General features: G+C 38.6%; 1 protein-coding gene across 1 annotated transcript in view; it reads left to right on the top strand.

Moving 5' to 3' along the window:
• Positions 1-399: 399 nt before the first annotated feature.
• Positions 400-27,269, top strand: part of LOC133992263 (regulating synaptic membrane exocytosis protein 1-like) — a 38,709-nt gene continuing 11,839 nt past the window's right edge. Inside the window, exons 1-14 of the mRNA XM_062430981.1 lie at positions 400-631; positions 7,501-7,541; positions 8,237-8,386; positions 8,520-8,619; positions 8,962-9,085; positions 12,387-12,433; positions 14,950-15,062; positions 15,181-15,311; positions 15,524-15,695; positions 17,304-17,457; positions 17,755-17,811; positions 20,272-20,434; positions 21,595-21,699; positions 22,276-22,335. Of these exons, the coding sequence (XP_062286965.1) occupies positions 433-631; positions 7,501-7,541; positions 8,237-8,386; positions 8,520-8,619; positions 8,962-9,085; positions 12,387-12,433; positions 14,950-15,062; positions 15,181-15,311; positions 15,524-15,695; positions 17,304-17,457; positions 17,755-17,811; positions 20,272-20,434; positions 21,595-21,699; positions 22,276-22,335 (1,616 nt within the window). The 5' untranslated portion in view covers positions 400-432. The remainder of the gene's footprint in view (positions 632-7,500; positions 7,542-8,236; positions 8,387-8,519; positions 8,620-8,961; positions 9,086-12,386; positions 12,434-14,949; positions 15,063-15,180; positions 15,312-15,523; positions 15,696-17,303; positions 17,458-17,754; positions 17,812-20,271; positions 20,435-21,594; positions 21,700-22,275; positions 22,336-27,269) is intronic.

The following is a 27,269-nucleotide window of genomic DNA, read 5'->3' as shown; positions in this document are numbered from 1 at the left end:
ACCCAGGTCTCCATGGACCGGGACCTCAGGGGCGAGTCCAGGGAACGTAGGGAAGGCCGGCGGCTGTCAAAGGGACGCTCTCTGGAGCACGATCCTGTGGGAGAAGGTGGTGGGGTGAGACGGACAGAAGAGGGGGGCTACCACCACATGGACCACAGCGTTGGCCCCCCTCGCCAAGCAGGGCCGGTCCCTCCTGGAGGCCGGGGCCACCCTGGGCCCGGGCAGGGTCGTGGCACGGGTATAGGGGGGGAAATGGGGGATGGCGTTCGACCCGGGCAGAGGACGGTGGGTGGGGTCAGTGGGCTGCATGAACACGCCCCAGGGCAGCAAGTCCCTCCCCCTGAACTCAGAGAACCTCCGGGTTCGGGTCCTGGATCAGTCCCCGGCCAGGGACCAGTAGTGAGACGGACCAAACGGGAGAAGGCTGAAAGCATGCTGCGCAACGATTCGCTAAGCTCCGACCAATCGGAATCTCTGCGTCCACCACCGCCGAGACCCTACAAGTCGAAGAGAGGGCTGGGGGCCGGAGGGAAGAGGCAAACCAGCGTCAGCAGTTCAGAGGAGGAGGGGGGGACCACGCCTGAGTACAGCAGCTGCGAGGATGCTGAGATCGAAAGCGTCAGCGAGAGAGGTGAGAGACACATCAATCATCAGGCTGCACTCCACTAAAAAACTGTTGTTGATCACTTCAGAGTATGAAGAGTATTGACCTCTGCCTGTTCAATTCATTTGTTTGCTCTTCCATCACACAAGATATCTGAGATCATTTGACTTTACAAAATATGAGGGAATGAGCCGTCTCATTATAGCTTTATGAGTAATAAGTTCAAATGACAGTAAATCTGATGTATACATTTTACACTGTAAAATGTTTCTGGTTTTGATCGTAGTTTTGACAATCATGTTAAACTCATATCATCACTAATTGATGAAATTGCCCTTCAAAGCAACGCTCCTCTTACATGTTAAACACAAAAATGGAGTAATCAAACCACAGAGACCACTGTGATGCAGTAGCTCAGAGTGGATGTATTTAGCATGTCTCACACCAAACAAGGAGATATAATATACTGAACAAGCTCATTTTAGGTAATGCTATTAGCTAAGCTACAGTAGAGCAGCGGGTATTGATGGCTCTGCCTCAGCAATTACATTAGTCATCAGTCAATCATTGGTTGGATCTTTAGGATGAGGTAGGCTATATAAAAAAACACATCTCTAAATAAATTGTGCATTCTTGAGCCATTGACAATTCTTTAATAATAATGATTTTTTAAATAATGAAATAATGATATAATGTAATTTATTCCAGTCCCCTACATTGTAAGTGTTCACTCATTTAAACATTGAATAACTAAATTAGACAAGAATACTGTATATAAGCCCTCTTGTCTTGTATGAGGCTCTGTGTTTTCTGTGTGTGTGTGTGTGTGTGTGTGTGCGCGTGCGTGTGTGTGTTTGACACTCCCACTTGAGCACTGTATCATGGAACGTGAATGTAAGAAGTAGAGCGAGCTGTTCAGTCTCAGTCTTCCGTCTTCATTCAGACTATGTGAATCTGGATACCCTTCATTAACTCTCTGTATTCAGTGGTCAGAACAGGTAAGGTGCACCGATATAACCTGCTGAAAACTTTACATTTTTAATCCTTTCGTACGGAGTGTCATATTACTTAAGTAATATACACCAAACTACTTGAGCATCTATTCAGTTTTGTAAATGTAGCATTTTGAATCTATGGTCCGGTGTTTTTTTGCAGAAACAGTGAAGCTTCTGTAGCATTTCTAACTTCTGCAGTGGGCCTTAGCCACCAGTCTGAATGTCAAAGTGAGCAGCTACGCAGTACACCAGTGTGCATGTTAACAAGTGTGTGAGATCCTGTGTGCGTGTCCAAATGTTTTCCTGTGTGTCATATTATATTGTTTTCAGCTTGGCCCTGAGGGGGGGACAACCACACGCTGTGCGTACATGTGTGTGTGTGTTTGTGTTAGTGTCTGTGATGGGGCAGTTTGACCCCATTTGATCTCTGTGTTGACCTTGTGTGGCCTTACATTGCCAGCTATTTCCCCAAGCCTGAGAACACACTACTGTTTACACTCCAACCTTGTCATGTCCAAGCTGGATTATATCGCTTCACTACTAACCAACATTCCAAGGCACTGGGGCTCACTGCTCTCTGTCTAAAAGTGCTATAAAAAATTCTCAACTATTTCAAGGCCTGGTAGCAGCCCAATGGGCAGTAACACATTTTAATGTTGTCCTTTTCCTGGTAATAAGAAGATCATGGAAAAGTCAAACAATTGTATAATAGTGTAGCAAGGGTAGCATAGCCTTACCTAAGCATGGCTCTTTGGAATGTTGGCAAGTTGGTCTACCACTTTATTGGTGTTTCAATAACTTTTAAGTAAATTATGATGGCATTTGGTGCAGTAATTAATGTTCTTCACAGGATAAACTGTAATATCTTTGGAGACCCCCCCTGTCTCCTCAACTAGAACCATCACTGGGTCAAAATTCGATCAAATACCTGCAAAACTGCACCAAATATATCTTAGTTTTGTGAAATTATACTTCCACAAAAATACTTAAAGGGGCTTGTATCCTTCACATTTTGTTAGGTCTATATTTTACATCTGGGGCTCTATTGAAATATTTTTGCATGATTTACAGTTAAAGAGATGTCTTTTTTATCTTATACTGGCCCTCCACAGACCCTCAGTTCAGCCTCTGTCTGAAACAGACCGCTTGAACTCCTGTCTCTTTAAACAAACTACATACACTCACCTCAAATTTTGGAACTTTGACCATATTTAGCATAGCTATCCGACATTTTAAAAGCATGAAAGAAAATAAGAAAACAACATATGTCCCCTTTAAGTTTCCTGGAAATAATTTTTAATGCTTTTGCTTGCTTGATAATCATCATCATTGTGTCCCCACTGCCCCGAGAATACGGTCACATTATATATAGCCTACCGAGGTAGCCAAAAATATTGTGGAATATTGTGAAATTTGATTTTGTGACCGCGGACAAGACATGGCTTCATCTTGGTAAAATTTCATTAATACAACATGGCTAAATTCGAAGTAATCATCATCACTACTGATACTTGTAGTGCAGTTTATATAGTTAAATGTTGCAGCTTAATGGTCGTGCAATCATTATTTTCATAAGTAAGTTCATCAAAGTGAATAATGTTCCGTTTTATACACCAGTTAGTCAAACCCAGTTTACTGCTCATTTTTATGTAACATTAAACACAAAAGGTGACTTAGCGTGGCCTGGATGATAACGCAGCAAAAGTTCCACAAAAATAAAACAGTGCTCAAATGAGAATAAATCTACTAAAAATAGATGACGGCTTCAGGACAGGCCCTGTAGTTGTACAGTCTTTATCCAGTAATAACAATGACAGTATTTAGCAAACAAAGCACATCTGACTGTAGCCAGCTCCTGCTACATTAATGCTGCACTTTCCCCAAAAGCTAACGTAGATAAAGCGTGGTGCGTTCAGAGGAAGAAGAGGGCACGCACACAGCACCAGCCTGGACCCACACCAAGGCGCTTGTGTCATCGATCAAGTGGAGGTTCAGGATGAGAGTGTTTTGTCAGGCCGGGTTTTAAACACAGCGCCATGGCAGAGAGACACTGCTTCCTTTTTTAGCTCGAGCATGAGACCGGGTCAGCTCCGAGATGTGGTTGCTGGCAGCGGAGAAGCGTCCAGGCATGTAAATCATTGTAAGATCAGTGCAGAAACACACACAGGCGCACACACACACACACACACACACACTCTCTCTCTCTCTCTCTCTCTCTCTACTCACTCTCTCACTCAATCTCTCACCCGCTCACTCAAATATGCAGTCAGTCACATACATACAGTAGATCCTGTTATGATCCGGCAGCATCCTGTTTAACACTACCATCTCATCCTCTGATGTAAAAATGTAACAGGAGTCTGCAGCCATGTTGGCAGCTTTGTGAGGCTGTACTTAAGCATAGCAGCGCTGTGAGCTAAATGCTAACGTCAGCATGCCAACACCTCACAATGATAATGTGCGCATGTTGATGTGAAGCTGGTATGATGTTTACCGTGTTTATTTATAGCATCCACACAGGTTAATGATGCATGTAGAAGACATATAGATGAGCAGCAACTTTAAAGGTAGAGCTAGTTAGCCATAGAGTATTATAAATATACAAATATTATTCACACATAACCTTGTTTAGATTTACATAAACATGTTTCACTTTTAGAGACTTTTAGGGTGAGGAGTAACCGTTGAGTTTGGCTAACGTTACGATTGTTTGGGTAATTAGCTGGCGTTTCTGGAGTGTAAACTTCTCCAAACTAGTAAATGAAAGGACAGACTTGCTGACATTACCCTAAACTCTATATATCTTGGTTACCATACAGTGGATATTTTTAGTCCAGAATATGACCTAACAAACTAATGTACATGCTTTTTAACCCAATGTAACTCTTAGAAAAACCCAACCCTTCATCCTCTTTGATAACTAAATATGTTTTTTAAAGCTCCTTGTACACTTCTTGACCATTTAAAAAAATCCAGTGCTTGAGAAATAGTTATGGCTATAACCGGACGATTAGTTTTGGGGGAGGGGTTTAGCTTACTGTCATTATTGTCAAAGTGTAGATATTGATTTGTACATAAAAGGTTGGATTTCCTCCTGCCTATTAAAACTTTATTACATTTTCAAGGGCATAAAAGCAGCTTTAAGTTGTATTGAAATAAGTATATATTGCACATTTGCATACAATTTATTATTTTGATTAAAAACTTAGCAAAGAAATGGATTCATCAGTACGACATCTCATGCAGAACAATCTGTAGTGACCTTATTTAGGGTCCTTATGTGGGGTACTTTTTTATTCATGTGCTTGTGAACCTACAAAAACAAGTACACACACACTCACCCATGTGGCCCACCCACTGTACAAAATTACATTCACGCTTGAGTTATGAAACCGAGAACTCGGCTGTCTGTCGTCAGAGCATTTTTGCTTTAAGATTACATAATGTCACTATAAGATGTCACAACTCATTAACCTCATAGCCTCCTGGCTCCTAGGAACGCTTGGCTCTGTTTTTTCTCTGTGTCATAACTGTGTCGTCGAGGTCCTGCACACATTTTAACACTGCCCCCCCGGACCATGTGTACAGAGGATGACAGGTTTTTTGGACTAAAGAAGGAGACAGAATTGAACCACTTAAAGAACTGTGTGTAATTGTCTAAAATATCCTGTTACACATTAGTAAAAAGCACCAGCTCTTAATTATTAACTCAGTTAATATTGAAAGAATCAACAAAGAAATCTGTCAGTAGATGTGTTAATGTACATTGTAGCTTTTGCGTTGTTGCATGATCGCCATGAACAATCAAAGTGAAACTGCTGTTAACAAAATTTGAAGGGACTATATTTGAAATGTGTGACAAAACAATTGTAAGTCAAGGTCCACTTTCTATCTTTTTCCATGACTTTTAGATCGGTCTTCATCGGTGGATGGAGCTTGCTGAGTCGTCATGCAAATGCATCTGTTAATGTACAAACTCTGTATTTGTTATAATTACCTCCATAGCTATTTTAGAACTTTTAGCAAGCTAGATCCACCGATGGAGACAGTGTAATATGGTTAAAGGCTTAAAAAAAAAACTAGAACTGTAAGTGTACCTTGAGTATGGATTGTTTTTACTGTTTGAGAATTTGCTTATTTAAACATAGTTTGTTAGACTTGCAGACTAGTATTTGAGGTATATTCATAGCAGCATAGAGTTCTTATGTTTGATCAAATATATAGATTAACAGCTGGAGCTTTGATTGGCCAGATGTTATATGTTGGTAGGAGTCTGGTCAATCAGAGCTTCTTTTTTTTTTTTTTAACACTGAGTGAACATCTTTAAATAAAACAAAAAACTGTCTTAAAAATGATTTGAAAATTAACAAATGAAATGTAAAAGCCTTTTTTTAAATCAAAAAGTTATGTTATTATTTGAATGAATATTAACTATTAGAATGATTAATTGTCTCACTTACTGATCTTTTTTTATTATTTTCTTTACTTTGATAATGTATCACTTAAATTCAAATTTAATCAATCAAGTTATAATAGCATTTATTATAGGAATCCAATCACAGCTTAGCAACTGTTATTTAGTATGGCAGGTCTCAACATGCTGAAGTAGTATGCATGGAGTGATACTCAGCACAAAAATAAAGAATAAAAGTGTAAGGGATGCTTTAACAGAATCTGCTAATGTTAGCATGTCCGGTTTATTAGCTTAAAGTAGTAACAGTGACCTACTTTTTTTTCTTAAAAAAAAAAAACTTTATTGAAATTTGACAGTGACCTACTTTTACTTCAAAAGCCAAGCAGCATATCATTAGAGACCTCATCCTCAAAGCCTTTTCTACTGCAAAATGAAATGTGAAACATACAGTTTAAAAATCCAAACAATACAATACAAAGCTCATAACCATCATACCTTTATGACTTGTTGAAGTATGTTTTTCTTGAAACAAGGCCTTACAAAGTTATTTTTAGCTTCAGTCTTTTAGCACGATATGAACAAGTGCACGTTTAAGACACGTTGAGCTAACAGTAATTGGCTAGCCAGCTATCTACCATAAACCTTTACTAGTATCATGTCCTTTGTACTGTGTGTTTCCATACACTTTTGACAAAATCGATGGTTGCCGGCAAAATCAATGGTTGCTGGCTAAAAATGAGACACCTGCTTTTGTTTAAATTAAGGTCCCATTGTTTTTTGTTGTTTCAAAAATGACTTTTAGTAGTAAATGTGCCACTTTATTACTGTAATCTGCATATGTGCAGCACAAGAACTAAAAGCTTGGCAGGGGTTAGTACAGGTCAATTATTTCTTTGGCACACTTCAACCTCCATACTTGTAATGGGTGATAAAAGAAATTACATAATAGAAAATAATGATGTTGTGCTTTTCTGCAACTTTACTAGACCTTTGGTCACATTTTTGGTTGTTATGATTTGTAACAATCATCTTGTGGTGGTAATTTACCAATCTTTTTTTATTTAGCCTTAAATGACCACATTACCCCTTGAGTAAATCTTCAACATCTAATCTGTCAAATATCTGGGGGGGGGGGGATTTATCACATTTTAAAAGGCTTAGCTATCCTTTGGTATCATCGCTGCCTCTGTGGATCACTTTGAGGTCGAGTCCTGCTGCTGAGGTGATACATTTCTAATTCTAGCCCAGGCTTTATTATTCAATAAACTTAACCCTCTCCATTGTAAGCAAATACCTTCTGAAGAGCCCCCAAATTTGGCAGAGCTGTGTATGGGAGGACTCGGGCTGGTATGTGCTGTGTATACAGCTCTGTAATATACGCGCACACCCGTGTGTGTGTGTGTACGTACGTGTACAAAAGGCATATGGAGGAAGTCATCGCCTCTGCTACATTCACTGTGTCTGAGCTGGTTTCTTTTCTCTTGCAGGCGACTGGGAGTGTTACCCACATGACCCCACCGTATGGCATGTAAGTCACTTTTGTTACCATTTTAAAGGAGATATAGGGATGTCATCATTCATGACTCATTGCTGTGGGGATGATCGCGTTTCAATATACGTGTCCTGTAGTTGTCTTTGCATTTTTTATTGATGAATTTGTTCTTTCTTTTCTTTTCTTTTTCTTAACAGCAATTGTACCTATCAGCGTCCCCATACTAACTTCACTGTAGTCTTTCTATTAATTCTAAATCAATAATGTAATCCATTAACAGATGACTTCTCATGTAACAAAAGATTTTCCCCATGAAATACCTACCAGACCCTGAGTGCTTACAGTAAAGGCTTTTATGAGGTTTATGTGAAATGACTTATGTTATATCAATCAGTGATTGTTGGTTGCAAACTTTAGCAAAATTATTGCAAGGAAAATGCTGCAAGTTGTTGCTAACTTTGATCCTGTTGTCATCAGATGGATGGGAAAAGAATCAAATCTGATTGTATGTGCATTAAATTGGAATCTAGAAGTACTCACACATGCATTTAGCTATATTACCAACACAGTTGAAATGCGATGCATCTGTAAACATATAAAACATCTACTTTAAAGGGAACAACAAGAACTCTCCATTTAGACTAGCAACATGCTTATCAAAATATAAATGTAAAATTCGTGCACACACATGTATTTGTGCATATACCAGCAGTACATATGTCTTCTGAGAGTCAGCGTTTTCATCTATCTGCCGTTTCCTATTACAGCATCCTGTAACCTGGCAGCCGTCCAAGGAAGGAGACCATCTGATTGGACGAATCACCCTCAGCAAGAGGAGCGCCACCATGCCTAAAGAAGCCGGGGCTCTGCTGGGGTTAAAGGTCAGAGCGGGGGCTGAAGAACAAACACGTACACACATTTACACGGTCGTTGCAAATGTGTGTCATTCAGTGATGGATACGCACAATTTTTCTTGGTAACCTCACATCTGTCCCTCTCTCTTCCTCTCTGTAGGTGGTGGGAGGCAGAATAACAGAGTCAGGGAGATTAGGGGCCTTCATCACTAAAGTCAAGAAGGGAAGCCTGGCTGACGTGGTGGGGCATCTGAGAGCAGGTAAGACTAAACCACCACACCTATCACACTATTCACAGGTCCTCACAAAGATTGGAAGAGTCATAATGATCTTTATGTTGTCTTTATTAGTGATAAAGAATGAATACAGTTTAACTTAAGTGTTGGAATTTTAAAAAGTGTTTAAACTCTAACCCTTCCTCGTCAGTCTGGCTTTTGATAAGAATTGTTTATAGTTGTTTTATTCTATTTGTTAGGATGTTTTAAAATTGTTCTACTTTATTTTACGTTATTTTATTATTATTATCGTTCTATAAGTTTTATCTTCTATTGGAGATAGATTGTTGCTCATGTAATCACAAACCATTGCATGTGTGCTTTCAGGGGATGAGGTTTTACAGTGGAATGGGAAGCTGTTACCGGGGGCGACCATGAAGGAAGTTTACAATATCATCCTGGAGTCTCAAGCGGAGCCTCAAGTGGAGCTAGTGGTTTCCAGGCCTATTGGGTAAGTCAGGAATGAAACACACCCTGTACACTGGTCACTGCCGTTTTCTCGTAGTCCGGTTCAGAAAGTCCATGTGTTGCACTGGATTTAACCCGGCGTTAAGTGAGGCTGTGACTCAGAGTTGGCTGACCTCAGATAAACCAGCAGACAGGCCTATTTATTTGTATTCTGACTGCGACTGTGCGCCTGCATTCAAAGTATTAAAAACAGCCAGCCATTACATTCTGCTGGGACTTGCCAAGTTTCGGAACAGGAGATTTCCATTTTGTCTTATATGTCCCCTTTAAAAAAGCACTTGCGTTTATTTGTAGGATGGTATCAGATGAATTAATATTGGCCAAATAAAATTGGCTGTGGGCTCTATAAAAGACAAGAGGTGGCCACATCGGTTATTTTAGTTGATGCCTTGTAAAAAATCCAGCAGGTCTTGAACGCGTTTGTGAGGGTATTATACTGTAGATGTCCTGTTGTGTGAAAGCGACTCATTGGAAATCATATTTAATAAAGATTGTACGCCTTTGAGTCGTAAATATTTTATATATCTAGCTAGAGAACGGTAGATATGTTCTCTGTAATAGTTTAGAAAGGAAAATTCAGCATTGTAACTTGAGCTATATTGATTGATCCTGTGGATATAGTATTTACTTGCCTGTTTGGGTGGTGATCGCCTTCTTTATTTACTGTTTGGTTCTGGTTCATTTAAATGCCCTGAAATCTCATTTTGTATACGTATTTATGTGTTATGATATGGTAGAAAATGTTAAGTTTTGAGTATCCAGATGCTTTCATAAATGATTATAATGTATACATAAATGTAGTGAGTTGTAATGAAGAATATCAATGAAACTTATCAATGAAATGCTGCATTTTTGAACTTTTAGCTGATCTGCAAATCACTTACTAAAAGACTCTAGGTTTTGCTTCCAATTACGGTAATTGTTGAACACTCATTGAACATTGTCACTATTTCCCTATGATTAGTACAACAAATTACAGAATTCTATCCAGGAAACATCTTAAATTCAATGAAAGTTGCCTAACAAACCTACACCATAACATTCTGAACATTATTTGAAGGATCCATTAATCTTCTGAAATGTTATAAGTCTAGATCAGAGGTGTCCAAACTATTCCATAAAGGTTCATATAGCTGCAGGTTTTTATTCCAATCAAGCAGGAGCACACCAGACGAATCATTTAATCTACTGATCTCAGTTTTCAGACAGTTGATTGGTCGAATCATGTGCTCTTGATTGGTTGGAAAAACCTGTAGACACACGGCCCTTTATGGAATAGTTTGGACATGTCTGGTCTAGATATTTCAATCCGAGTAACAAATGTACAAGTTGGGCTTCAGTATTTTTTTGCTGAACTGTGTTGCTGTAAGTAAGTAAGATGAATCCATTGTAATGAGTTATTGTAAATGATTATGATTATAAGTTGTACAGTAAAACATTTGACTGTCTCTTGAAAGTGTTGCAGTTTAAGATTGAACCTAATTTCCTCTGTTATGGAAAAAAAGTTGAATGTATTAATTTCTCTCCAAACACTCACGAAGGGTGTATAGAAAATATCAGTAAGTAATCTGCCCATTTTACTAGGACCCCTTTATCCTCTCATGCTTATGGAAACAATTTTCATTTTGCTGGTGCCATTTTGCATCCCTTAATGAACTGAACTGAATCATATTTAGGAGGGATGCCAGTTCATGCAAATATTGGCTTTTATAAAAGAAAAAAACAGCTGCAGTTGGTCCTGTCCAACGAAATCAAAGTGAAGGTTCACTGGAAGGGATGCAAAATGGCCAATAGGAAATGTCCATCTATGGAGCATTGCTTTTGCAAGCTTTTTTTAAACTGTTTGTGGAGCGTCTGGGATTCCTTTATTTTTCATTGCTAGTTTTTTCAAGTCTGAAGATGCCAAAGAGAAATCTAGCACCTACAGCATTAGATGTAAAGATCTTTATCGCGCTTCTTTTTCTGGTTTGAAATTTGGAAAGCCAGGATTCATAAAGCAATACATTCTTTTCTCTTTTCATTTTTTTTCCTCCATATTTGAATGGGCGCCAAGAAACCCTAGGGTCCATAAAACACTTATCAGTTTAATAGATAAACAAATTTCAGCAAAAAAACTAGAGCCTGACCAATACTGGATTTTTGGGGCTGATACCGATATTAAGGGTAAAAAAATTCTGATTTCGTTGTACCGGTCGATAATCTAATACACACATGATCACAGTTTTTTTTTGCAGTGATCCCTCAAATGTGGTAATAAAAACACTTACGACAAAGATATGTTATGAAGTCATGATATTTTAAAGTTTAACAATAAACCTTATAGTATAAAATTACATCCGCACACTGAAACAGTGATCCTCAATGAGAATTTAATCATTATACATAAGAAAACACATACAAAAAAAGCAAATATATATTAAACTTGTATATCGGACAAAATATACACCGATATATCTATGATAGGCCAATATCGGCTCATAATATCGGCTAACCAATATATTGGTCGGGCTCTATTGACTAACTATGATATTACAATTTTGGATATCAGTCTGTTGCCCCATTGGTGAATTCAAAATCTCATCAGGTAACAAATACGACAAAGGTCTTGCCCACTATGAAGTTGTATCAACAGGTGCATGTGATAAAGAATTCTGCACCTGTACTCACTTCATTAATGACATTAGTCCTCAGACCTTCATCAAGTGAATTCTATATTGATTTTTGTAAAATTGATATTAATATGTTCAATTGAGGTCAGAAACTGCATTAATAAAGTGAGTATGCCAGTGGTGGGGCCAAGACTTTGTAAATGTTTAATTTGAAATGACAAATGATACTGATAAGTGTTCTCCAAATGACCATGCTTTCTTTCTATTACATGAAGCTGGTGCAATGGATTCTGGTGTTTCCCATTAGATTTTTTTTTTCATATGGTGGTGGTGATGGTGGTGTGGACAGAACTGAGTTATGACCTTGATTCTATTGGATCTCATTTCCAATCATGATTGGCCCGACAGAAACCTCTGAATGAGTTTGGGAAACACTGCATTCATGAGAGGAGCTTGGCTCTGCTCACATTTTCCCTTTGCTTCTCCATGTTTTTAACCACATGACATTTTAGCCTAAATACATAAAAAACTAATTACAGTACTACTTTTTACTTGTATAATAAATACTACATTAATATGCATGTGTGCCTGTGCATCATACTGCTAACTTTGTTTAATCTGGTTAGATGTCAGGATGAGAGTGACTGAATCGTATCTTTGCCGCTTCTTTTCCAGTGATATCCCAAGAATCCCCGACACGTCCCACCCTCCATTAGAATCTAGTAGGTATCTGCTGTGGTAACATCTCTTTTTTTTCTATAAATGTATGTCTGTCTGGAGTTATATCTGTGTGTCTGTCTGGCTAATTCTCTGTTTTATGCATTAACTTTGCATTTCTGTGTGTTGTATGGTCAGGTTCAGACTGTCCACTTACAAGCTGGATTTACACTTAATCGTAAAATAATATGCACATTTGATGCATAAAAAATTACAATTTAAAGAGGGAAAGAGGTTTGATTGTATGTCATGCTCTTGTGATGTATGATTTACATTTAAACTTAAAGGCATAAGTCAACACTTTGGGAAGAGTTAGATGAGAAGATCAAGGATGTCTCGACACTGTTGGGCCCCCTATCAGACAAAATGAAGCATCTGTAGGCTACAATTTGAGCCTTTTTCTTATATATTTGTTGACATTTTTGTTGATTTCTGGGAATTTATTTGTGATTGACATTGGAGAAACAGTAATAATATTCCTAGGAAGTGTAAGTCACCCTCAAGCTGGAAAATTGTCCTTTCTTTGTATTCAGATGTGAACTGGTGACCATGTTAATCAGCAGCTAAATCAGCTGTAAGACTAACTTCCACTTCTGGCATTCACCTACAGTAATGGCTAGCATAGTGACTAATGACACATTCACACAATATCAGCAGAAAGAGAAGAACAGGAAAACTCATTTTAAATTGTAATAATTTTCAACAAGTTATCTCATTTGTGGAAAAACCATATGGGGTACAAATGATCATTCCAAGCAGAGTATTTTTATATTATATGTCTTAAAACATGTCTGGAGGGGATCTTTAAATGTAAAAACCTGACAAGAATAAAGAGTTGCCAAAATATTTCAATAACAGCCGTAGCTCCATTATTACTTTCAAAGACAGCTCACAGTTTAAGGCATATTGTATCTCATCATGTTTTTGCTTGGAAAGAACTGGATTTAACTATTAATTCTATAGCTTTAGACCAGTGGTCTCCAACCCTGCTCCTGGAGAGCTACTGCCCTGCATGTTTTAGGTATCTCCTCACTCTAAGTCGTTATCAAGCAGCTGAGGCTCGTCAAAGGGCTTGATAACGAGTTGATTATTAGAATCAGGTGTGTTAGAGTGAGGAGATACCTAAAACATGCAGGGCAGTAGCTCTCCAGGAGCAGGGTTGGAGACCACTGCTTTAGACTTTAGACACTTTAGACACAACCACTTTTGAGAAATGAGAAAGTAGGTTCCTGCGTAAGTTATTACGTATTTGATCATAAGACCAGCCCAGTACTTCTAAACAAAGGCCTGTTGAACTCAAAGTAGGGCAGAAAGTTGATCATTTGTCATCGTGACAGCTTAGCTGTGCTATTTCTTTGTGAGGTTTTCAAATGAAATGGAATCTTTAATGGTCCCATTTGGCCACATCTTAAGAACAATAACCTTGCCTATCATAGTTATGCTGATGACACTCAAGTTTACTTAGCTCTCTCATCAAATGACCACAGTCCCATAGAGTCATTATGGATAAATGCATTGTGAAAAAAACATAACTAGATGTCTCAAAACTTCTTGCAATTAAACAAAGAAAACAGGTTATTTGGCAGCAAAGATGACAAAGATTTGAAAATTAAATTCATGCTTTTATATTTAGAAAAACTGCTGACTTCTGACAGGACTTCCTAAAAAGACCATCAGGCCCCTACAACTTACTCAAAATTCATCCACAAGAGTTCTGACCAAAACCAAAAGGACAGCCCACATCACCCCGGCTCTTAAATCCCTACACTGGTTGCCAGTAAGCCACAGAATTGATTTTTAGGTCTCATTACTTATTTATAAATCTCTACATGGAGTTGGTCCCTAACTATATGACTGATACGCTTGAGAAATATAACCCTGCGAGACCTCTTAGATCACTAGGGAGTGGACTGATAGTGGAGCCCCAGGGCCAAATCTGAACAAGGAGAAGTGGCTTTTAGTCATTAATGCAGCACAGCGCTGGAACCAACTGATGGTCTCAGGACTCTCAGAGCTTTAAATCCAGACTTAAAAGCGTATTGTCCTCAAGCACTTTTAACTTAATGTCTTTAAAACACAACGTCTTATTATTGTATTATTATTTTTTGATTCTTTTACTCTTTTATTGTTTTAGAGAAAGATATACATGTCATTTTTTCTAATTGCATTGTTTTAACTTTGAATCTACCACTGACACTTGATTCTGCCTCTGTGTATGAAACGTACTTTATATGTAAAGCTGAACATTACACTCATATGAACATGCTTTCACTGAAAGACCACAAATGCAAATATATGAAGGCATCCCATGCACTAATGTGGTGCTTCTAATATCAATTTTCTCAAATAAATCAACTGTGTTCATTTAAAGGTAACCACATCAAAGGAAAAAAACTTCTACGTTGACGACAAAAAGATCACGTTCCCACTCTCTGACAGTTGATTTTGAAAAGTTTGAATCTCACCACCTCTTGTTGAATTTTAAATCCATTTCTTTGTTCCCTTTTTTTATTCATAGCAGGTTCCAGTTCATTTGAGTCCCAGAAGATGGAGAGACCATCCTTAAACGTCCTATCTCCCTCCAGTCCTGGGATGCTCCAAGACGCTCCACAGCTAATGCCTGGACAGCTCTCAGTGAGTGTACGTGTGTGTGTGTGTGTATGTGTGTGTGTGCACTGTGAGTGTTCTGAGCTGCTAATTTGTTATGACACGGACTGTGCATCAGATGTCTTTGTATATGTTTCCCACCCAGGTGAAGCTATGGTATGACAAAGTGGGTCACCAGCTAATAGTCAACGTGATTCAGGCTACAGAGCTTCCTCTCCGGCCTGACGGGCGGCCCAGAAGCGCCTACGTCAAAATGTACTTCCTCCCTGACCGGAGGTATGCCGACTTCCTCTTCACAAGAACATAAAAATACATATTTATACTTAACACAACCATCAAAACATATTAAATTAGCAACAGTAAACTGACTTGTTGAAAGCTCAGGATTTCTTACTTAAATGATATACTTCCAAACTGAACCAACCTGTTTAAACAGTTATCATATATGTATGTTTGGCCATGAATTGTCTGTGTCTTGTTTAACATAGTGACAAGAGCAAACGGAGGACAAAAACAATGAAGAAAACCTGTGAGCCCAAGTGGAACCAAACATTCGTCTACACTCACGTCCATCGCAGGGATTTCCGCAATCACATGCTGGAGCTAACCGTGTGGGACCAGCCCAGGTCTCCAGAGGAGGACAGCACTTTTATGGGAGAGGTAGCACATGCACACATATACAAACACAGACACACACACACACACAATGAATAAAAGTATCTCTATCTTTTTAGTTTCTACTGTATTATTGTCCTCTTTACTTGTTCTTCATCATCATCATTTCTTTATTCACACCTCAATTAAAACCATGTACAACATACACATTTTTTTGAAGTTAGCTTATGTGAAGTGGGACACCCTAAGAAGCTTAAAAAGCTTTTTAAGAGGGGCCCAGGCACAAAATAAATACATGTAATAATTAAACATAAACCACCCCCCCACAAGACAAGACAAAATACATATACACATACAAATACAATAGCACTCAACCATATACACACATACAAGAAATCCCTAACCTAAGCCCTACTCCTAACAAGGTCCAAGTGGTCACGTCACCGATAGTCCAAGAAGAATTAAACTACAATATATGAAAAAGAGATTACCAGAATCAGAATCATGACTGAGAGTATTTCAACAGGTGCCTCCTTAGTCTATTTTTAAAAACAGGTATAGATGGGGACATTTGCAAGTCTTTATCAAGATTGTTCCATACCTGTGGACCTTTACAAACAACACTGAGGCTGGTACACTTGAGTTTCCGGTTTTTTCCTTTAATAAAATACTTCTTCCTAGTCTGATAGGAGAAAGGAAATTGGAATCAGGTTACAAATTCTTTCGTTGAGCTTATTAACAACACTAAACATAGTACAAGCATTATTAAAAGTATTAAGCTCGAATAATTTTCTTCTGCAGAGTTATCAATTTCCCTAGGTGACTGGGAAATGTATTGCACCAAATAATACTACAATTATTAATTAAGATGAGGCTCAAATAATGACCGATATAATGTTACAAGTGCTTCACCAGGTAAAAAATGCCTCAACTTAAAAAATAATCCAACATATTTAGATAGTTTCTTAGTTAATACATCAATATGGCCCCTGAAATGTACGAACTCGTCCATATGAACTCACAGGAAACTGGTGGACTTCACTCTTTCAATAGGACTGTCATTTATTTTAATATCGATAAGTTCGAGGTTGCTTCGATTTCTGTTTGAACGAAAAATTCTTGGTGATGGTGAAGCTGTCTGAATCACAGTTTAAATATCACTAGATAACAGTTTAGTTTGACATGTAATCTTCCCAATCCTGACTTAAACGTTACATTTACTTCCACACTTTATCTATTATCACGGAGCTATTCCTCTCAGCCTCATGAGAGACGGAGCATATGAAAAAGTCAAGACAATAAAATAAGCCTACGTATAATATTAGCATTGGGACTATACCTTATATCTTCAGATAATGAGATAACATCCATCTAAAGATTCCCAAATAGACACAGTACATTGTTTTCAAGTTATTGGTCTCATAAAGTGAGAATTACAAATGTAATATTTTTTATATAAGCAGTCGATTGGTTGAGTTCGTATTAATATGAAGGTGGTTCCTCGATGTGAAGAATCTACAGAGAATTACTCAACTGCCTTTTAGTGTGTTTTAGCACCAGTGCTTTGGTTACTTTGGCCCACAAACTTCTCTCTCATCAGGTTTGTTTTCTACCTACCAAATATTTACTGTGTGCGCATTTTGTCTTCAACAGATCCTGATAGAGCTGGAGACGGCCTTGCTGGACGACAAACCTCACTCGTATCCACTCCAAACCCACGATGTCTCATCCATACCGCTACCCCAACCTTCCCCATACCTGCCCCGACGACAAACACAGCCTGACACCACAGGCAGGAAGCTGCAGCGTAAGTCTGAGTCTGTGTGTGTCTAAGAATGCACTTAATTGCGTATATTTCCTGTTTTCCTTCCATATTTTCTGTGTGTGTGAGTCTGTGTGTGTTCATGCATCATTGTGAAAGAGAGAAAGAGATAAAGGGTTGTGTGTGTGTTTCATAGTACTGTATGTATGAGCATGAGCAATGTAAAACATGTATGTCAATATAAATGTTTCCTTCCCCTAACACTACATTTGTACTTGGACGTGTGCATATATTTGTGTGTCTGTGTGTAATATACATCTGTGCGTGTCTATGACTGTGTAGGTTCTCAGCGTGTAACAGACCCTGAATATGATGAGGGTACAGCAGTAGTGTCTAAAGGTTGGTGGGGGCCGTTTCTTAGTATTACATGCAGTGTTTTCCAAAAGCTTATATTTTTATTTGTGGTGTATTTTTTCTTTACATTTTTCACTTTTTTTTGTATGGAATACATTTTGTGTCAAAATGTTATGCTTAAATGTATTCCATACACCACAAACACCCATAGTAGTGTTATGCTAATTTCAGAACAGCTGACAAAAAAACTAAAGAAAGGTGACATTTTTTTCCCATCAAAATTAAGTTATATATTTTTTCATTACTAGTAATTTAGAAGTAAATCAAACCAAAATTCTTCAACAAGCTTTCCAGTTTTGAAATGACCTGTTATTGGAATTCAATTAGTGTATTATTGAAAGGGGACCTATCATGCTTTTCTTTATTTTCAGTCATAATCTCATAATATCAGATGTTTATATTAAATATGGCCAAAGTGTGAAATTAAAGAGACATGAGCTAAAACTGCCTGGCTGAACTAAGGTGCTACATAAAGGACAAAATTATAGGATAAAGAGTTTTTTAAACTGTGAATCAAGCAAAGCTACTTTAGTGGAGTTCCAGAATAAACATATAGAGCTGGAAAAGAGTATAATAGGTCCTCTTTAAACATTTCTGCAAATGACTAAAAACTGAAGTGAAAATGAATATTGAATATAAAAACACAGATAACAAAAATGACAATATAACACTTCACCACAAATAAATCAGTTTATGGGAAACACTGTCATGTTGTAGAATTGTACATGTTAGCATGGGGGGGAGGCTCCATGCTCCACTCAGGCATAGAAGTTTTGCCTCAGATGAGCTCAGAAATGAATCACATCTTAAGTACACTTTAAAGAAGTTCATTTCCTTCGGTGAGCGTTTCACTTGAATCATTAGCAAAGTAGAAGGTATAGTCCCACTGTGTAGTGTATATTGAAACAATGAGATTTCTGTTTGTGTATGTATTAGTGCACATCTGTATATTGTATATTGTCTGTGTTTGAGTGTCTGTGTATGTGAGGGTTAGACTGGTATAGGTTTTTTTTATTTATGGACTGTTAAGAATCAGTCTAAAGTATGGAACTACATAACTACATTTAATTATTAATGATATCGGATTCAGTAGAAAATGGAGACGTATTTAAAGGTTTGGTGTGAATACCTGAAAATCTGATCAAATTACATACCGGTATGAAAAACTTTATCATCCTGGATATCAATGTGGAGTTTTAGTCACTCAGGATAATAGTTTATAGGTTGTTTCAGATACTTTTCACCAAGGCGTGAGAGTAACTTTCTGGAGGAAACAATGAAAACTTTACATGGAATTCTGAATTTAGAATGGTGAGTTTGAATTTTGACATCAAAATGGTCAAATTTCAATATACTGAGATTCAGCTTGCAATACAGTATATCAGTCAAACCCTATTTGTGTCTATGTGTTCTGTGTTAAAAAGAGACAGGATGGATGGTAACATTCACCACATTACTTTAACCAACTTGTTTTATGTTTTCCCATGTATGGTAGGAATAAATGAAAATAAAGCCTTGGTAGCACTTTCAAAAAAAGCCAAACTAATGGCCCACTGTGAGCTTTGAGGTGCTGTTCTCTTGGAAATGAAGCCAGTGACCTTGGGATCACAACAAAGCCTGACACAGTTGCGCAGATCTCTTAAAGGCTGATCTCTCCATTTATATTTTTTATCTTCAGAGAACAACCAAAGAAAGGGAAAGTGTTTTGTTGTTGTTACTACATTTAAAAAAAATACAGAACACAGTAATGAAAAATAGCCTGCTGCTGTTCTATTATTAGTCTTATCTTCAAATAGTCTGTATCCAGAGGACAGATTGTCCTGTTGTAGCTGCCAGGCAAACATGCTAACACGTTAGCATGTATGCTCTCTTAAGAGTAATGAAGAGTAGTAGTAACGTGAACACTTTGACATGCTAGGCTTACATATTGATACAGCTGTAAATTGAAATTATACATTATTTTAAATGATATATGGGACCACAGGGCAGTTTTTACTGTTGTAGCTGCCAGGCACCATGCTTACACGTTAGCATGCAGTAAAAAGTAGTATTAAAGTGAATATTTTGACATGCTAGGCTTGCATGTTGATACAGTTGTAAGCCAAAATTGTACAATATTTTAAATGATATATGGCATGGAATACTGGTAAACATGGAAGACTATCACTGTTACAGCTAACGCAAACTTGCTAATGTACTAGCTACTGTGTAGACTGTACATTGGCCTGCCTCAACTATGATATCATCCTAGAGAAGATTGTAGTGTTCACTCTAAATCAGCTGTGCATGAGGGCTGTGTTAGGCTTATACTGGCAACCAAAGAAGAATGGCTTGAAGTTCTAGCTCCGCGTTTGACGTATTTACATAGATTTCTGTGAACTTTTTAAATTGACTATGCACCTTTTGTTTATATGTGCATTTGCACCATCACTGCCACCACAACAGCAGACGGACGTGGCAGGGAGAGGCAACGGGAGTCCACGTCTACCCTGGAGGTGCCCGATCAGCAGAGGACGCCCGCCCATCACATACGTTCCCGATCGGTCTCCCCGCACCGCGAGGAGCAGGGGCGCATCTGGTCACGACCACCCAATGTTCCCACCCAGAGGTGAGGGTTAGAGGTTTGCACTAGCTTACGTTTGGTAACATGCTGAATTTTGACATGAATAAAGCAGTGGTACATTCATTATTTATCATTATAATTCAAGCATTTTGAGGGAAAAGAAGACTGGGTATATTGAAAGTTATGCACTCAATTCTTTTGAGTATGAAATGCTATGGTAAGCTTCATGTTGGAAATGATCAAAATGACCAAAAAAAGTTTTTAGTGCTTTGGAATCTCAGCTCATCCCTGTAACATGGTAACATTTTAGATGGTAGGATGCGCACCACCAACGCTTTGGTCCAAATTGAAATATTTTAACAGCTGTTGCCATGATATGTGGTACTGATATCCATGTTCCTCTGAGTATGAAGCCCAATAACTGATGATCCCCTGACTTTCCTTGTAGTGCCATGAGTGGGCCACATTTTTCACTTTTACTGTGAAATGGTACCTGAACTTCTACTACACTGATTTGCATAAAATATTGTGGAGACACTGGTGTGCTCCTCAGGATGAAGTGTAACAACTTCGAACCCATAACCTTTCATCTAGCGCCATCTACAGGCCAAGTGTCCATTTCGTTTATGACAAAATACCTGCAAAACTAAGGACGTTCCCATCAGCCTCAGCCGTCCTTTGTGTTTAGCGCTAATCAGAAAATGTTATCATGTTAACACACTAAAGTAAGATGGTGAACTTTATACATATTATACCTATTAAATATCAGCATTATGTGTTTGTGAGCATGCTGACAAAAGCATTTAGCTCCAAGCACCTCTGTAAAGGTAAAGCCTCACAGAGCTGCCAGCCTGGCTGTTGACTCTTAGTTGTGTTAATGGATCAGTATCATCCTGATAAGAAGACATTTGTCTAATACTTGTAAGAGGCAGATGCAACATGGTGGAGAGAGAGAGAGGAGGAATAAGAGAGATTGTTGGAAGCCAGCAAACGGAATCCATATACTAATGAAATGTCTGATGCAGAACACACAGTCCTGCCAGCTCTGCTTTTACTGGCCGAGCCAAATGAGTCCCGCCAAGAGTGTGCCGCAATACCGCCCGACCACTTACCTGACATAAACCTCTCTTTCTTTCCTTTTGTCTTCATTTTCTTTTTCTTTCTCTCTTTCTTTCTTTCTATATGTCTGTCTGCGTTTCTTTCAGGAGTCTGGACGACGAGCTTCCTCACGCTCGTCGTTCTCGTTCTCCGACCCGCTACTACGACCCTGCCAGAGGTCGCCACCAGGAGGAGGAGTACCTGGACGACAGGTGTGTTTCAGCGTGTGTGAGAACCACTCGTTATACGTCCAGTTAAAACCAAATGTCATCAAAGTCGCTTTAATGTTTGTCAAAGAAATGATTCTCTCACTGTTTGCTTTTGTTGTGTGTGGTATTGAATGTGTATTTGTATGCAAAGTTGGTATAAGACAATCGATTTTTGTTGCGCAGAGAATCTGTGAAGTGTGAATGTCTGTCATCAGCACTGGCAAAACCTCATTTTTTCAAAAAGTTTTGGGCTTTTTTCCTTTATTTTGTTTTTCCTACACTTTCTATCCCTGAACTTACCTTTTATGATGATTGTTTTCTTTGGACTTGGGCAGAGCTTGGTGCAGTAGCCATCAGTTGATTATCATGTTGTATAAAGTGACTTTAGGGCAGTGTTTAGACAAAAAGGCTTTGGTTGCAAAATTTGTGGCATTTCTGTGTGTGTGTGTGTATGTGTGTGTATAGAAATCAAAGACAGCCTCTCTTTCCTATTCACCCTCTTCTCCCTCTGCTCTTCTGGGTTTTTTTGACTGTTGTTGATTTTCTTCATGTGTCATCCATCCCCCATGGTAACCACAGTGAGGTCGTCATGATCCACCAGTCAATGCGAGGCAAAAGTGCTGAGTGCCTCCACACCAGGTAAATTGGCCAATCATGAAGTATTGTTTACATTTTGGCTCTCAATTTGAGTTTGATTTCTGGATTATAGGTGTAAAAGTGACTTACTTGTACATTAAACAGGAAAATTGCATCATGATCTTTGTGATGTTACACAAAAAAGGAAAGAAGTCAAAACACAATTCAATAAGTGGACCTAAAGAAGTATGCTCAAATGTTACTCAATTCCAGTCAATTTTCTTGGGTAAAATGAATTGTGAGGAAAGTAAAAGGTATGCAAATACAAAGCAGATTTGTTAACTGGCATTTCTAAATAATGTAAATGATACAGAAAAAAAGTATATGTATAAAAGGGCAGATATTCAGGAAAAGAATCCAAAGAACTTTTAGAAGGAAATCCTGTGGTTGTTCAGTTGCACTACTGCCTCAGATCCACAAGAGGACACTACAGGACCGTGCTTGTATGCAGGACTGTGCTTCTTACTGTGGCTGCTGTTCTACAACCAGGCCAACAGTATGGGTTAATTGGGGTAGAATCAACACAAAATGTGTGTTCCATTTCTGTGTCATGAAAAGATCCATGTGAATTCACTATTGGTCCTCTATTAAAAATCAAACCAACCAATCAACCAAAATCCACTAATTCTGTGTGAGCTTTGATAATAAAATGATTCAGAGATCTTGTCTCTGCACTCTTTTCCTATATACTGATACAGTTACATTTGTAAGATGTGTGACATACATTTATATATCAAGTGTAGTCGCACCCATACACACAACCATAGAGGTAAGTTGCATTCTTGAGAACACATTAGGGACAGATTATAAGGTACAACCATACCTCTCTGTGATAGAAACACAGTAAGACAGTAAACACACTCTGTATGTACTTACTGTACACATGGCTGTATTAGAGAGTGAAGGGGGTGTTTTTAAGCTTGTCAGTAGAGATGAAAGCTGGCTTTTGATGCTTGTATTCTCATCATGCCGCGCTGTAGTTATACTCGCTTACACTGCAAAAACCTGCAAGCTTAGCCAGTGATTTTTGCAAGTATTACGCTGGTGAGAAAGTGACCGACTGTTTCGCAGAAATTCTGACTGACTTCTGAAGAAACTTGCCTTGCTAAATCAGCTAATTAGCCTCTTGTACAACATATCTTAAGCTTAATCTTAAAGCTCAATACATATGAATACATAGTGCATAAATCACTGGATAAGTTGCCACATGTTTTGTCCTGAAGGAACTTGCTCTTCTTTTGTTCTCTTCCTCCACCCATTCCTCCCTTTTTCCCTCTTCTGTTTGCTGCATGCATGCTAAATTCAGGAGATCGACTAGGCACAATAACACACTCCCCCCCAAGATGCCACTTTTATTCAATGGTATCCACAAAAACACAAACAGGTAAGTTCATGGGTTCAGTATGCTTCAGACAAACAAGCTACTTATACCTGTTCTAAATAGAGATGATTCCAAAAGTATTGTCCCTAGTCTGTATTCTTTTAATGGTATCCTCAATGTAACTGATCATAGAAAGACAGGTTTCAAAAGAGTAATGTTACAATTATATAGATTTATGTTGTTGATGGCCGCTGTAACTATACAGTATCCATAATCTTCAGCTACCATTGCTACGGCAAATAAACCAGCCAGAGGCATGAAATAGAGCTGTAATTAATTCAGAACACTTTGTTGTTGCAGTTGAGGCTAAAACATGGTGTTATAATTGCGGAATCTCAAACTTCCACCTACCATAAGTAGCACATGGAAAACAATTGTAAGCTTTGTGATTGGACGTTTCTTGTGAAGTGGACCTTGGGAGTCGTAGTTAACCTCAACCCTAAAGTTTTTATGTAGACATTCATGTAACTTTGAAATTTCAAAATCAAAGTACAGGATATCTTCAGACACTGTCATCAGTTCTTTGTACTGATGACTCAACCAGGACAGTGTTATGCCTGTCCAGGCCTCAGAATTACTCGCACCATGCGTCCCCTAAAATTGTCTTTGGATTAAACTTAATGGCAGTTTTACTTTAGGAAAATCCTCCCTTCGAAAGTCTATTACATCGCACGAAGGATATAAATATGATACACATACGAATAATAAAAAAAACTTTCAGACAATCTCTTCTCAAAGGAAGATTGAGGGAAAGTACCAAAAGTGTTGGATGCAACCACCAGTGTTTAATATTGGTAAGGGCTTTTCGCACACTGTTGGTTGTTACAAGCACTTAGTTTGAAGCATACTGAGACCTTTTTGAGACATTTTGTGTTGTCAGTGTGATCCCCTGCCCCCCCCCCCACTCTATTGAGAAACACTTTTTGTTGTAGTAATTCTTTTTCTGTGAAACTTGATAATCACCAATGTTAGAGTTAGGACATTTCCAAGACTTTACATATTTATAGTAGAAGGAGACAAGATTAATATCTCCATCTTTATATGTGAGTATTTCCCTCAGCAGCAGGAGCTTCTCAATTTAGTTTCCCAATCTCAGCTTTTTTCCCCTCTCTTTTGTTTCTTAATTTGCAAATGCATGCTGTTTTTGAAAATGTCATCTTGTGACTAGTTCCACGCTGCCTGCATGTCGAAAGATAAGCTCTGTCGTTGGATCGCACGCGGTCATGGCAACGCGCCGCTCCATCACACACCGTGTTCTAACATTGACAGATGAGGTGATGGTTAGGTAAGACATGCACACACCTGCATACAGATTGTTATCCATGGATAAATATATGATTTGTAAAGCTGCAAGGTTGGGAGAAAAGTGCAGAGATCATTCCATCCTTTGCCATGGCAATACAAAACATGTCTCTACCATGCAGTACTCCATCTCCATGACAACCATGACATCTTAAAGACATATCCATCCTTACACCAATCAGCCAGTCATGGTTTAGTTCTCAGACTAGCATTATGATTTGGGAAACTAACCAGACTTTCTGTTAAAATGTGTTTTCTGTTTGTCCATTTTTTTTCTCTTGGTGTTTGTTTCTGTCCTCTCCTTCTGTCTCCTCTTCCTCTCCTCTCCCTCCATTGGATGGCATGTTGTGCTGTGATGCCTCTAGTGATCTTCAGCCTTCTCTGGACAGGGTTAGGAGTGCTAGTGCCAACTGTCTGACTCCAGACAATCATATCCCCTCACCAGAGACTGAAAGGTACCAGCCTCTGTACCCCATCACCCTTCCTGTAGTCTCTTGTCTTCTACCTTTCTTGGTCTTTGTAGTGTCTCCCCCCTCTGAATGGTCCTACACTAGTTGAAGATTAAGCTTCTCCCTCCTCACACCACCCAGACCCCCGCTGTACACTACTCTAGTCTGTCTTTCTGCTGTTTCACCCAGCCGCTCCTTTGCTTCGGCACAGTCCTCAAATCGTGTACGAAGGTGCAACGATTTCTCAAAACTGCCTTGACCAGATCGTTAACGAGTACCATTTGTAATACTGTATTTGTAAAATTTTAGGATTGCCTAATTTTATTTGCTTAAAAACTAAATTGCATACAATTGAAGTATCTGGACATCTACATTGACCCATCAAAGTAGGGGCACTATTGGCAGCCCAACATGAGAAATGGTGCACGTCTTTTTAGAGCACCTTACCAAAGGCTCTAATTTCTGTAGAAGATGAAATACCCCAACAACCGACCTGTTTGTTCCCACTCAGCTTCACACAATCCAGTCTTGAGCAGAACTGACCCTTTGTTTGTTAAAAAATGAGGCATGCAATCAGCTGTGCAGCTTGATTCAAAGGTATTTCTGGTGCTTGCACTGTTTTCTTGGTCAACCACCATTCACAATCTAATCAAAGAACCATAAAGGATATGTTCGGATTTATTCAAGTCTACCTTGATAGAATACTCATTTGTATGTTGAAAGACTCGACCGTGAAGTCACACTCTAGTAGTGTAACACTGTAAGAGATGAGGGTCTTAATTCATTCTGGCAATCGCATGTAGGTTTACTATTGGTATATTACCCCTGCAGCAAATCTATATGTGACTGCCAGGATGTATTTCTACCACACTGCTCAAGAAGGAAATACTGTTCATGGAAACACAAAGAGGGTATTTCATTCTGAAAAACCAATTATTGCCGCTTTAATTTATTTTTTAGTATTTATGGGCATTCAGTGCCTTAATTAGATGACAGATTACAGAAAATGAAAGGAGAGAGAGATGGGGAATGACATGCAACAAAATGTCCCAGGAAGAATGGAATCAGGGATCTTGCATTTCACGGTCTTGTGCCCTAAACCCATGGGCCACAAGGCAATTACCAGCCATGCAAAGCAAGCGACTGCCTCTCGGGCCCAGATACCCAGGGAAAGCTTCATTCTCATTGCAATTCGGTTGGTTTCGGTAATTTGATTATTTGCAAATTTGTTGGGGAATTTGCACCACTAAAGTAAGCTAATGCATTATAGGCTAATTTTGTGGTTATGTCTTGCAGGGGGACTCTGCATTAAAAGCTAGTTTTAAAAGTTAGTTTATGTGCTTACTGATTGCACTAAACAAAAATGTGACTAGGCAATAGGATGTATACACGTTATAAAAATGGTGGTACCTCAGGTTCAGTAGGGGCCTAACAGCAAATGTTTGCCGGAGGCCCCCTTAACAGGTTAATCCAGCCATGGCAAGTAGGGTGCTCCTTGAAGCTTCGCAGCCATGATTTGCACAATTAGCTTTTTACTCATGCACGAAAAGGCTTGGCTTTCTGATTTTGCATTGGCTTGCCGATTTGGTAATTTGGGTGATGTATTCTATATGTGATTTCAGTCGGGGTGTAACGGTACACAAAGGTCATGGTACGGTACAGCAGGGAGGAAAGAAATGTAATCTTTTAATTTGAAAATTGTTAACATAAAACAATAGCTCATTGGCCAAAACTATTACTAAAACAGTTTAGCTGTGCTGCAGTGAAAAAGAAAGAAAAATAACTATAATTATAATTTATAGTAA

Source organism: Scomber scombrus, chromosome 12 (assembly GCF_963691925.1).
Source record: "Scomber scombrus chromosome 12, fScoSco1.1, whole genome shotgun sequence".
In the NCBI taxonomy this organism is placed as follows: Eukaryota; Metazoa; Chordata; class Actinopteri; order Scombriformes; family Scombridae; genus Scomber; species Scomber scombrus.
This window is presented reverse-complemented; position numbering and strand designations above follow the sequence as displayed.